The sequence below is a fragment of the Sitophilus oryzae genome, unplaced genomic scaffold (genome assembly GCF_002938485.1).
Source record: "Sitophilus oryzae breed Bouriz unplaced genomic scaffold, Soryzae_2.0 scaffold_177_pilon_pilon, whole genome shotgun sequence".
Lineage (NCBI taxonomy): Eukaryota > Metazoa > Arthropoda > Insecta > Coleoptera > Curculionidae > Sitophilus > Sitophilus oryzae.
Window position 1 is genome coordinate 8,686,720 of NW_022146479.1, and position 14,596 is coordinate 8,701,315.

Here is a 14,596-nt window from a genome sequence, read left to right on the forward strand (position 1 = left end):
ATATGAATGATCTTCTATAAACAACGTGGTGTTAGTTCTGTTAAACTATTATTTATTGATGTAAATCTTAATGCAAAGGGAAACTCCTAAAGAATATCTCAGAGTATATTATTATTAACGTCTGGTTCTCTAGTTTAAAATTTATACATTTTCCTTTTATTATTAGAGACTCAATCTGAATAGGAAAACCTAATTTCCTAAGATATTTCACGCAATTTGACTACTTTACTGGGGAATATCTTTCGGAAAATTCAAGAAACGAAGAAATAAGGGAGTAATGCAATTTTAATGTGTTCGTAAGAAATATGCATGTGTTCCTCATAAATACTAGAAGTAGAACATTTTGCACCATCTAAATGCGAATTTACTATCTTCTAAATTGCAGAAAACAGTTTTTACTAGTCGGGTACGGGTTGTTGTAAGAATAATTCGTTAGAAAATTACCTACCTTATTTAGAATAGACCAACTAGAATTTAATTTAAATATAATGAAACTTTAACAATTTTAATAATAGAATAAATAAAAGTATAATATCTAAATCACCACAATACACCAAAAACACTTTTACTTTTACACTGGACGCGCGTTTCGCTAACCATGTTAGCATCATCAGCAGATGATTATAAACTGTTTATAATCATCTGCTGATGATGCTAACATGGTTAGCGAAACGCGCGTCCAGTGTAAAAGTAAAAGTGTTTTTGGTGTATTGTGGTGATTTAGTGTTTTTATTTTGCTGTGTAACACCAAAGGTTCCAACCCTCAACTGTAATAAGTATAATATTTATTGCTTTCTTTTCTCTCTGATTTATATTCTATTTACTATATAATAATACTTCAGAAGAATAGACAAAGGAGTTCAACCAACTTATTATAATAAACCATATCAACTTGAGCAATATAATTCAGGATTTAGGAGATCTAAACAAAATTTACGTTTATCGCTATAATACTATATAAATTCATTTTCTAACAAGATCTGCTTTATATTGTAAACACATTTATGTTAGGAGGGACTATTAAATTGGCTCTAAATCTCAATCCGGATCAGGGATGGTTTTCAATAAAAAGATCGGGGGTCATCGGATCAGTTTTAGAATGTAAGTTTTCTCTTTTGCATCTATCTTTGCTCTTTTGCATCGTATGCATAAACGACAATCTCGGTGCCGCATTCTTATTCTTTCAGACATATTCTCGAAAAATTCATATCACGAAATCTATCTTGCCTAATGAAAAATGCATGTCGCAGGATTATCTCTTATGTTTCCTGACAGGAAAGTAAAACTTTCAATAATTAATATTTTCGATAAAACTATTCAATAATAAAAAAAAATATTAAAATATGTAGGGTTGCTATACAAGATATTGATTTAATTTAATTTTTATATTTTTTTTATTTATTTTTATTATTTGTATATTTTTTTTGTGCTGTTGTTATTTGTTTTGTAAATGCTTTGTCGATAAAGTTATTTTGGCTTTTTGCACAATAAAGCGTGATTTGTTTTGTTTGTTTGATAATCCGGACTTTGTCGAAAAATATATTATGAATTTATGTATGTAAAGTTTGTCTCGCGAGAGAATACCTTGACAGTGAGAGGTGCTGTCTGCCATTTTAATTCACAGCTAAATGGTATTTTCAGTCATTATTTGAATTTCTTTGGAATTTTACTTTAAAGGGGAAATTAAAGGCCGTTGAAAATGTGTTAAGTCAACTCTTTTGTTTTTGTGATGTACCGAAGATTTGTTACCGTATACGTTACAAATGAAATTAGATTGGATTATCCTCTTTTGACAGAAGAGAAGACTTTGAGCATTTTATTAGTTTTATCCAAGCCACACTTTCATTTTGGCTTTGGCAGCATATTCTCCCGATAAAAATAAGTAAAATAGTTTGTATAAATGTATCTCCTAAAATGGCTTCGTTTCAGAGATACAGGGTGTAAAAGTTTCATTTTTATTTCGGATTTTTCCAAATTATTTCTGAACTGGGTTGCTATACAATATATATTGATTTTTTTTATTTTTTATATATATTTTTTTTATTTTTTCTTTATTATTTTCATATTTTTTTTGTGCTGTTGTTATTAGTTTTGTAAATGGTTTGTCGATGAAGCTATTTTTATACTTTTTTTATTTCTTTTATTATTTGTATATCTTTTTGGGCTGTTCCTAAAGACATTTATTATTATTATTATTATTAACTAACGTCGATATTTGTTTGAAAATTGGTGCCTGAATGTTTTTTGATATAATAAATTTCACATTCCGAAAATATGAGGGACGCCATCTACATGCTTTTTAACTGATTTGAAGAGTAATAACTTTTCGTCCGTACCTGTATAAAACTACTGAATATATGAAAGATAAAATATACATTTTGGTCAATTTTTGGGTAAAAATCGCTACGAGCAACCGTTTTGTCAACAGTCGATACATGTCATTATTGCCAAAAAACAATGATGTTTAGATTTGACTGAAATAATGAGGGGGCTTTTTATTTTTTAAGCCAATCTTGATTTTTTCTAGAAAAGAATATGATAAAACAGTTTCTGCTGACTCTTTGGAAAAAAAAAACATTTAAAATTTCAGTCAACACGTATATAATTTTTGTCAATGATGACATGTATTGAGTATTTAGATATCAAACATCTTGAGAACCATTGCCAATAGCGATTTGAACTAAGAGAAATTTTTTTACGTAATTTGCTGCCAATTAAAATGACAGGCACAACTGTCACTGTTATGGATCGTTGGAAAAGGCGTATTTTCATTTAAGCGCACGTAATCATAACAAAATAAAGACAAAAGAATTCACTTTCGAACAATGTCAGTTTAGTAGATTGAAATATTCAACAAAGTTAAGTTGTTTTTACGGTTAGATTTCCAGGGCATTTTTTTCTGACACCTTAAAAATCCGAACATGTCCGGGTAATTCCGGACGTATAGGAACCCTAAATATGACCTATATGTCTAATGAAAAGCAAGTTCAATTCAAAAGATGGCTTGTTTAACTACAATAAATCCTGGCAAAAAATTGTTAATTACTTTTGAATTTTTAAAATGATTAATTACCCTAGGCTTTTCGTGGGTTGTTGATAATTTTCTCTAAATTTAAATTGGACAAGATAAAAAAGAAACCCGTTTTTTGTTAGACCAAGGTAATTTTTATTAAATTGTAACTATAACATGCTCTGAAAAAATAAGATACCTTTTTATTTAAAACAACATTCCATGATTTCAATTTCTGTTTGCTGAGGTATTTAATATATTCGCTCTTCAATTACTGAGCCTAAAATTCCATCCCTCAAATTTCTGAGTTTGAGTTTCAAATCAATATTGCTTGATATTTTTAGTATTTTGTCTCAAGATTAAATAATACAGACATAAGAATTTAAGTATTTTTAAACTACAAACAATAACGGAAAATTGTAATACAATATACATATATTTAGAGTTTTATAAAAATAATTAATTTTGCTGGATGAGAGTTCCTGATTTTATTCATTGAACGCTAAGTTGCGGCAGAAATATAATAGTTATCCGAAATTCTATATAAATATTCTATAACCATAAATTTACATTATATGTACATTCTTATATATTCTTGTTTATAATGCAAATTCAGGATTTTATGTTAAAATTGATTTCCCAGGTCATAAAACGTGTCAATAAAACTTGTTTACTGCTCTTTATAATAATATTTTATGCAGTACAATATTAAATATACATATATTCCCCTCAATCTTATTTGTAATTTAAAAATATTATGTAGTTCGGGTTTTAAAAAAGAAATTTTGAAAAAATGGATAAAATCTCCATTATTTCAGACTAATCAGGCATCTTTAACTTAAAATGGAATGTAAAAACTTGAAAAAAACTTTTCAATATTACCAGTTCCACAGTTTTCAAACCCGCATAAAAACAAATGTTTTTTTCTCTAAATTAAGGACTTTTGAACACTTACAGAGGCTATTTCAGCATGTTAAACATTTTCAATTCAAAGTCGAACTCAACTTATTCCAAAAAATCAGACGTAACATTTTCAAATTTATTAGAAGTTTTTTTAATTTATTTTCTTGATAAAGAACTGGTTTTTCTTGTTTTTGATTTAGTTATTTATCGTTGGGGTGTTTTTTTTTAAGTTTTCTGAACACGTCTAGACAAAACAAGTCGATTAAAATTCAAAATTATGACTTTATTATTTATTTTTCTTGTTGTTCTGGAATTGATGGAGATTTATTTTCCGTAAATGTTAATAATAGTCAGTAAAGAATAACGAAAACACTCTTTTGTTATTAAACAATCTATTTTGGGTATTTTTTGTACCAGAAATTTTGAGTCAAAAACCATAAATAACAGAAAATTAGGAGAAGGTTTTTCAATTTTTTTGGGGGAAATTTCTAATAATTAATACTGTATTTCATGCCGTTTTGTCCCTTCAACCCTAATTTGTATGCGGTGTCCTGGAAACCTAAAATTTAAGCCATAGCTGCTTTTTAAAAAAAACTAAGACATCGCTGTGAAAAACTGCGTGAACCTTCGGAGAGATTATCTTGAAAAATTACTCAAACATTTTAATTATTTTGTCAGGAAATATAGGTCAGGGTTTACATTATATTTTCGTACTGCCATTTTTTTGCTATATTTATTTAAGTAAGTCCTTAGCTGTCAAATAAAATAACACATTCAAAATAAGATAAACAAACTATAATGTTATATTTCTAGCAAGCCACGAGAAATATTCTTGCTTTTATCTTCATTGTTTAATTTTGCCTCCATACAGTTGTGAGGTTGGACCAAAACAATTCTTCGCATCCTCTGGAGGTTTATATAACTAACATTTAAACTATGTAACAACAACGTTATATTATTTTCTTTTGTTCTCTACTAATTATACTATAAACTTTGCTAAAGATAAATAACATAATCTAAATAAAACTAAATTAGAAATATTCAAAATAATTCGTTGAGAAAACATAAATATGACTTATCAAATTAAAGAAATTAAATACTGTAATGCTGGAATATTTTGAAACCTAAAGTGCTAAGATTTAAATTATTAACTATATTTTAATTAGGTATCATTTTGAGCAAGTTTTGAGTATGTAAAAATATATGTTGGTAATCTTTCTTGGCTGTAAAAAAATAAAAAAAATAATAGATAAAAACTTGCCTAAATGTTTTAGTATTTTTATACAGTTTTAAATCAGCTGTAGAAATAGTTAACATTGGCAATAATTGACAAATTATCGGCTTGTTTGAACCAAAAATAAAAGAAAAAACTTTGCAGACTTTTTCTTAGACTTTATCTGTGGCCAACTGGGAGTAAAGTGTCTATGACCACCTGAGAATAAACTTAATAAGTGAAAAGTGTATTTCATTCTCTACTGGTTGTTCTCTTTATTGGTATCGTGGATAAATCAATAAAGAGAGACATCAAAGAAGTCATCACAAATTACTGTAGCTATTTGTTGTTTTTCTCTTCCATTTCAAACAGAACTTGAAAGAAAAGGTCTGTTGATAATCGAATAAAAAAAGTGTTGACTTTATTTCCAGTCACTTTCTTTGATTTTTTTCGATAATGTCTTTATCCAGTTCACACCTTTTAATTATATTCGAAAGTTTTTCTTTTGGTATAGGTGTTCAAAAAGTTATTAATATGATATCCTGTTTTAGCTAAATTTTTGATTCTTTATCTTCACTGTCAAATAACTAAAGTATGAGACAAACATTTAAATGAAAAAAGTATGAAAAAATTAAACTCATCTGCTTGCCAGTTTAAGAAATTAAGTATTTAAAGTGGACGTGATAGTAAAACTAAGTTCTAAACAGCTGAAATATTCTAATTAAAACAGAAATAATGAATGTAGCAGTGTAATATCGAAAATAAATTCAAAAGAAGTGGTTTGCCGTCCAGAATATTAATGAGAAACAAACTTTTCTAACGTCTGATAGAGCAGAACTAGACCACTTAACTTATGAATGCTTTTAAGGAAGCTTTAAGGATCTGACGACTTTTTTGGTGCATACGCTAATGCTAAGCTCAAAAGCTCTTTGTCTAACAAACAGATTATACTTTTTTTGAATTGATTTATTGGTCTTTTTATATAGTTCAATGATCTGAAATTAAATACATACATACAGTTATTAAGTTAAGATACAACATTTTTTTCACAGGTTTTTATGTTGAATTATCTTATTTCTTATTTTCTATATAGAATTTATTATGTATTTAATGTTCACATACATACTTGTAGAAATGTTCTTCATTACATATGTATTTACTATATAGGGTTAGTCCCAAATAACTCCAAATATTTTTAGTATATATTTTCTCTTTGTTATTTGTTATTCTCTCGTTTTTCAAATAAGCACAAAAAAATTAAACTACTACCTATGTTATTATCAAGATCTTATGTTTTTTAATTGAAAATTTAATAAAACTCTAATTTCAATATCTTTTCATTTTTTTTAAGGAAAAAAACTTTACAATTAAAAGATTGTTTCAATATATGCGGTGTTTTTCGAGAACGAAACCTCCGCATAAGACGAGGGATTGCTGTATTCATAACTATTTTTTTTTAATTTGATAGAAAACTATTTGTTTGGTTTGTTTAGTAAGTCCGATATCAATAAATGGCCCTTTTATTAATCTGATCTCCACCGTTTCTTTTCGAGATATCCGCCAAGTCGACTTGATGGCGCCCGAGTTGGATGGACCCCCCATAGATAAAAGCTCAGTTCTCGACATCAAACAAATATCTTAGCCTGCCCTAGCCGAAAAACTATTTGTTCCCGTCCCCTGCCTCGCCGAATTTATTTATAAATTCGAAATTTATTTTATTCTTTTAGGTTGTAGCTTGCATGGGAGGGGGGAGTTAATCAACGTGACCTTATGGCACTATTGTCTCCCCTGTTCTTGTTATAACTAATTTTCTATATTATAACTCATAATAGAGTTTCAGGGCTTTGACAAACGCCAGTATCTGAGACGGTTTTACAGAGGTTAGTTCTTCATTTACGATATCAGCCGGACCGAAGTTTATGGCGTGAATGGTTGTGATCTCGGCGCACTCAGTGATGAGGTGTTCTGGTTTTTCCCATCTTCCCTAAAGAATCTGCTTATTAATTTGCTGAATTTTTGCTGAATTAGCTTCTACTAAGGTGTTTATTGTGAGACAGTGTTCTATAACAATTAGAAGATTATTCTTACTTAAATCAATAAAAATCTTCGAATTTCTTATGATTTAAGTAAGATCTTGATTCTCTAAAGTCTTGAGCCATTCCTTTGAGTGCCTTAGACCGTTGGATGATTTCCAGTCCAGGTAACGAATGGAGTCTTACAGGTTTTTGAGTTCTGCTTTAAGTTGGTTTCCACTCGGGAAGCAGAACGGTTCTGGTCTAGTTGCTGGAGTTCTCGCTCCTTTTCTAGTTAGATCGTTTGCTTTTCATTACTTTCTATTTCTTTTTGGGCTGGCACCCAGAGTAAGACAACTTTATTTTCTTTGCCTAATTTGTTAAGTTTTTCTAGGCATTTGTGGACCAACTTCGAATTGATGGTTACTGAATTAATGATGGTTACTAAGATAAATTGTACGTATCTTTCGATAGCGTAGATTTTTGCCTGCAGGATGCTGGGGTAGGTGCCCATTGGTTCGGAGTATTTAGTTTTATTCTTCCTTCGAATCGAAATTAAATACTCAGTCTGGCTAATTACCGCTGCGGAGTTGCAAAACTTTTGTAATTCACACCCTCCATTTAAGCTGAAATTGCTCCACTCCCTCTGCTCGACGTGTAACACAAGTTTATTATTAAAAATTATTACTGGCAAGTTTGGAGGCCCAATCTAATATAGCCTGTTTAAAAACAGTTTCTTTGCCTGGAATGTCGAAGGTCAAAAAAGGGAAGTGAATATATATTAGTTGGCCATAGGAAATTATTTTTTTATTTCGATCCCTTTATGATATATCGAATTCATTTTGAATATATTTCGTATCTTTTATAACTTTCGTCGTCATTTTATGATTTTATCGATAGTAATATTAGATTTTTTTTCCTATTTTACTTAAAAAAATATATATATTCAAAGAGGACTCCAGATATTTTAGGAAAATTATCCGCTTGGATTTAATAAGACGAAAAGGATATGAAATACCCTAAAAAGCCTAAAAATTGCCAATTTTCAGTGTAAAAAGCCAACATTTTATGATTATAAAATTCAGTCTGTCAAGTTTGGACTACAAATACAAACCTATAAATTAAGCTATGAAAAAGCTGTGAAATTTAATCTGTGAAAGCCATGGAACTTAATTAAGCAAGCTTTAGCTAAGAAGAGTTATAAAACTTAAACTACGAGATCTAAGCTAGCTATTAAATTCAAGCTAAAGACCAGCTTTGAAACTCTAGTAGAAAAACAAGATGACGAATTGGAGCATTATAATTTTAGCCACGAAATCTAAGCTGGCGAAGAACTTAAACTATTAAAGTCAAGAGCTCTAAAATACTACTTATGAAACTTAAGCTGCATTACCGAAGTTGGCAAACTCAAGAAATTTAAAACTTAAAAATTTAATTTGGCAAACGTAAGCTATGAAACTTTAGCTACAGAACCTAAACTTGTATAACCAAGTTATACGACCCAAGCTGTAAAATTTAAGTTACGAAATTTAAGTGTACTTAAATGTAGTTTTAACTTAGGTTACTAATCCTAAGCTGAAAGTCAAATCTAAGTTACGAATATCGACTATTTTTACACTGATGCTATTAAAACTAAGCTAGAAACCTCAAGATGAAACTTAAGCTGGAAAACTTTAGCAGACAAACCCAAGTTATAAATGAAATCAAAGCTACCTAAGCTATAAAATCCAGGCAAAAAACATAACACAAAGTTTTCTCTTCTTCAATTTCATCAATTTAATTGAATTACTTAAGTAAACTTGCTAATTTCGTCGAAAAGGCGTTAAACTTGGCCAAATAACTCACCGTATTTTGCCTCCCCGCGCTTGTATAATAACAGAGATAATTTAGATAATCAAACTTTAATTAGCTACATAAGGCGATCAGTTTAAAATAGATGAAGCAAGAAAATAAAGGAATAGATAGCAAGCGGCTATCTATCGATTGATTTTTAAGAAAAGAGAATCCGGGAATTTTTAATATCCTAATTAAAAGGGCGTTAATTAATCAACTGGGGCGGCGATATAAAACAAGAAAGAATAGAATTTTAAAAGAAAATCTACACGAAAGAATAGTTTTCAGTTTTTATAATCTGGTTTGTTTGAACCTTTGTTATTTATAGTAAAAAAATATTGATAGTGCGAGTTCTTTGATGTATTTTATTGATTTAACCATCGCACTGACATAAAGAACGCGGAATTGATAATTAAATAAAATTCTAGCTTGTTCGAGGTAGATAGCTAAAAATATTTTACAGAAAGACCCTGTAAAATAAGGCATAGAAGGAATTACTAATTACTGAAAATTATATTATATTTCACTGTTTCTTTTGTCGTAATTTTGTTAATAAAATTTTATTTATTTCGATAAATCCTTTCAGAGTTAAAATAAATTATATTAAATAAAATTATATGTGCTTTCCCAGCTGAAAGTTTCATGTTTTTATTATATCGAAAGATATAAATTTTGTAACAAACTAAAATCAATTTAAAATTCTCCAATATCTGTAAAAATCTTTTAATACTATTGTAGAAGTGTTATAAGATATTAAATTCTCAGAACTTAGACCAAATTTCCTTCATTTAAGTAAGAACAATTTTCGGATTGTTACGGGGTTTAAGCAGGACACTGTCTCTTCAATGAACACGTCACTAGATTGAAGATAAAAAATAATGGCGAATGCAGATTCTGTAGTGAAAATGGGGAAACACCAAACCAAACCAAGATGACAACCATTAGTGCCATGAACTTTGGTATGACTGAAATCGGAGATGTGAAAAGAAATCAGTACATGTATATTATTTGGTATATTTTTCATTTTATTGATTTTATGGAAAGCACTGTTCATTAAAATGTTGTATCCTATGTTATAGGGCTTGTTTCTCTCTACAATTTCCTGTCTCACAATGTACCGTTTGTGTCCGGGAAGGGTTCATAGTTTCATAGTTGTCGATTGTGAAAGAGAAATCAGTACATGTATATTATTTCGTATATTTTTCATTTTATTGATTTTATGGAAAGCACTGTTCATTAAAATGTTGTATCCTATGTTATAGGGCTTATTTCTCTCTACAATTTCCTGTTTCACAATGTACCGTTTGTGTCCGCGAAGGGTTCATAGTTTCATAGTTGTCGATTTTCGAAAGAAATCAGTACATGTATATTATTTCGAATATTTTTCATTTTATTGATTTTATGGAAAGCACTGTTCATTAAAATGTTGTATCCTATGTTATAGGGCTTATTTCTCTCTACAATTTCCTGTTTCACAATGTACCGTTTGTGTCCGCGAAGGGTTCATAGTTTCATAGTTGTCGATTTTCGAAAGAAATCAGTACATGTATATTATTTCGAATATTTTTCATTTTATTGATTTTATGGAAAGCACTGTTCATTAAAATGTTGTATCCTATGTTATAGGGCTTATTTCTCTCTACAATTTCCTGTTTCACAATGTACCGTTTGTGTCCGCGAAGGGTTCATAGTTTCATAGTTGTCGATTTTCGAAAGAAATCAGTACATGTATATTATTTCGAATATTTTTCATTTTATTGATTTTATGGAAAGCACTGTTCATTAAAATGTTGTATCCTATGTTATAGGGCTTGTTGCTCTCTACAATTTCCTGTTTCACAATGTACCGTTTGTGTCCGAGAAGGGTTCATAGTTTCATAGTTGTGGATTTTCGAAAGAAATCAGTACATGTATATTATTTCGTATATTTTTCATTTTACTGATTTTATGAAAAGCACTGTTCATTAACAGAACTAACTCACCTCTAATGGAGAACTATGACTGTATGATGAGTTACAACTTGGGGAAACACAATATCTATGTAAGGTTGCAATGATTAACCCCCCTTTCCTAAATTTTACTTTCCACATTCTAGATATTAAATTATAGTTTTTCTGTAGATATTTCACAATTAGTTTCATATTTTGGAATCGCAGTGAAGCAAAGTAAAAATCAAGATGCATTGAACGACACTTTTTATGATCTTAAATTATTTTGTTCGCGTTTCCTTCTGTAACGAAGTTAATTTCTTTGAAATAAAGATCTAATTTGAGCGGAAACGCGCATTAGAAATAATAATTAGTAATCCCGATCGGTCCTTCATTTTAATACTCTTAATTTTTGCAAAATCTGGCGTTGCCATCTTTGGGAATAATTCCAAAAAGGCGCGCTGACATTTTGAGTAGGGCGGAATCGATGAATTTCGAATAATATTTCAGCCCTTGTTTTCTATTCTAATTAGTGGAAAGACAGTCCTAAGCCCTCAGGCTGGACCGGGATGGGCGTTGAAAATATAATTAAAGTTGACATTGAGTACCCCCAAAAAAACAGCGGCTTTAGATTCTTAATCCATACTTTTTGGACAAAAAAAAATGGAAATTTATTATACTCTTCAAAATAATGATCAAATCTTCCAGCTAATAGTTTTTTAATTCAAAACAATAATAACAAAATATTTCATCAATAATCATAATGCGCTAATGAGGCAAGAATGCACATGAACAATGAATGTTCATGTGCATTAAACTAGAGGAGAGATATGTCAATCAGGTATCAAATTTTCTTTTGAAATAAAGTAGTCAGTTTTATACAGCGTGAGTTTCAATTAAGTGCAAATATTTACTGATAACAAATAAGTCCCAAATAGCCGAGTTATTTTAGTCTAAAAATTGCTGGATCTTTTCTGTGTTTTCGTCCCTTTCAATTTAATCTACGATCTATATTATCAAGATATAATCGTTATTAACTGTAACTTTTTTTCGTTAAAAATACTTAATAGTTCCGTTCGTGAAACCCCTAAAATATGTGCACTTATTTAAGATTTACCCTATAGTAACTTTAAATTTAGATTTTTTTATTCTTTTTGTCAGCATTTATTCTCATCGCCCTCCAAAAAATTAGAATAAAATGAAAAGTCGAGTAAAGTTTACGTCTATACTATTCGTAATTATTTGAATTTGCCTTTGTGACATGCCGAGATATTCGTCTGGACTTTGAAAGTTTTTAAAATTTTTAAATTTGAAATTAAAATATCTTTCTACGTTTTTTAAAACAGCTAATAGTTTCGTTAAAGTTTTATAAGGCTTTCTATTTATTACTATAATAAATTCATTCATTAAGATACTTTTTAAAAAAAGTCTTCTAGGTATTACATCACGTAAGAAATTCTACAAAATAAAATAGTTATTTTTTGTCAACACCCCAGCGTTGATCCAACGAAGACCTTTAACATTACATTGACTTTACATAACTTAAATACAAATTCTTAATATTTAACACATGGTATAATATTATTCATATTTTATTTTTTTGAAGAAATGAATCGGCCACAAAGATACAGACATTATTTAAGGTCCTTTAAATTCAAGTAAATGATCACAGAGAATACTCTGAGTCGCGTCTATTTACCATTGCCTAAATTTTAAATAATCGTAAACATTGTTTGGATTTGGATAGCGTTTCTGGAAACAGCAAATTTCAAACGGAAATATTTTGCGGAAAGATTTCGAGAAACTTACCTACTGCCCTGGCTAAGAATTCTGGCTCCGTGTTTCCAGGAAATAATATTTCTATCCGGTTCATTTTCCATGAAGCCCACACTTGTGGCCAAGCAGGTTAAAAGCAAGGAGCTGCCTTGTCGATAATGCCTCTCGTGAACTTCTCGTCCTGACTCGTCGACTATCCGCACTTCTGGAGCTGAAAATAATTATTCTCATGTATTGGTCGTTCATATATTAAGGTCTTACAATATATTGGTAAAGCTTTTTTAACAGGTTGAATATTTTTAAACATTTTTAAAAAATTAAATGATTTTGTTTGGTGATCGACTGAATAAAACCACACATGAAATTTTGAAGTTTCAGAATTTATACGAAAATTTTATGTAGATTTATAATAATATGTAGAAAATGGTTTATTTGAACCATTGTTCTTTGATCAATTTTTGATAAACTTTAAAAACTTTACATCTATCACTGTAGTAGAAAGGCCAGAATGGGCTATATTTTCGTATTCTTGGCCTTTTATTAATTATTAAATATCAGTAGCTTTATTACAAGCAACGTTTTGGTGAAATACAGTGAAATATTAAAATAGTTAAAGTATCTATATGAAATATAAGATCAAGCTGTCAAATATACAACTACAGTGTAATATTTTGTAGCAAATTATTAGGCTAAAGCGTTTGACACATGCCTATAAATCTCACTTTAACGTTATATCCCACGTTTGGAATAGCACCGATTGGATAAATATTAATTATGTATGTTGTAATCAGGTGCAAGAGACTTCAGAAAGTCTCTATGTATGCTTACACAACCTATTACTAAGGTTTATACGGACATTAAACTACCAGTTTACGTCACATTAATAAAAGACCCTTATTATAAATCCTCCTTTAGGTATTGTGGTACGCGCTTATGTTTTAGTTTCATAAAAGAATTATTTGTTATTTATTAGAAAATAAAATCGAAAACACATGATTAAATAATAAAGCTACCCTTTAAGTTAATTCATCAAAATTAAAATTAAACAAAAATTAAAATCAAACAAAAATTAAATAATCGTAACAACGGTAAAGATATAGATTTCAGTTAGTTAATAACCGTCATTTTATTAGAATGAAAGAAAAAATAGTAAACATAGTGACAAAACTATGAAAATATCGATATTTGTAGGAAATCTTACGTACTCTTAGAATACATTAACCGTTAAAAGCTTAAATGGTAAAATGCCAGAAAATTACATTTTTCAACCCTTGTTTTGAAGATTTTTGATTTGATGGTTAAAAATAAATAAAAAAATAATGTACTGTATCCGTAAGGCTGAAATGGAGTATATTTCCTTATTTTAAATGACCTGTATTGAAAAAAGTCGAAAAACAGCCCAATTTTGGCTTGTAAATTGTTGGAAATTTTATGTACTTTTATAACATAATTGACCTTTAAAAATTTTTCGCTAAAAGCTTTAGTTTTATGTATATTATAATCAATAAAAAATTAATAAACGATTGAAAATTTTTGTTGTTTCCATATTTTTTTATATTTCTTTAATCAGGGACCAGAGAAGTGAAATAAACTTTATTTGTAAAACCAAAAAACGTCAGGCTCCCGCAAAACTTTTTTCTTAAAAACAAACAAACGAAAGGGAAGTTATTCAGTTTTAAATGTCTTGGTTTTTGTGGAACAGCGAACAAAAAAAATATTTTTTTGAAATTTCAAATCGTACGAATTTGCAATTTAAAGTAGCAAATTCATATTTAAATGGAATATTAGTTTCTATAGTCAATTCAAGTTTTTTTCAATCTTTCAGAAGTTTCATCTAATATTTTCTTTAGTTTGAAAAATAGCTATCGACTTTTAATAGACATCGATTTGAAGATTTAATATCTTTTTAAAGCCCGGTCCA

General features: G+C 29.2%; 1 protein-coding gene across 2 annotated transcripts in view; it reads right to left on the minus strand.

Moving 5' to 3' along the window:
* The window catches only part of LOC115882344 (hemicentin-1-like), a 176,990-nt gene that overhangs the window by 20,834 nt on the left and 141,560 nt on the right, over positions 1–14,596 (minus strand). For both annotated transcript variants that reach the window (XM_030900367.1, XM_030900368.1), the window contains exon 7: positions 12,709–12,886. In XM_030900367.1, coding sequence (XP_030756227.1) covers positions 12,709–12,886 — 178 coding nt within the window. The remainder of the gene's footprint in view (positions 1–12,708; positions 12,887–14,596) is intronic.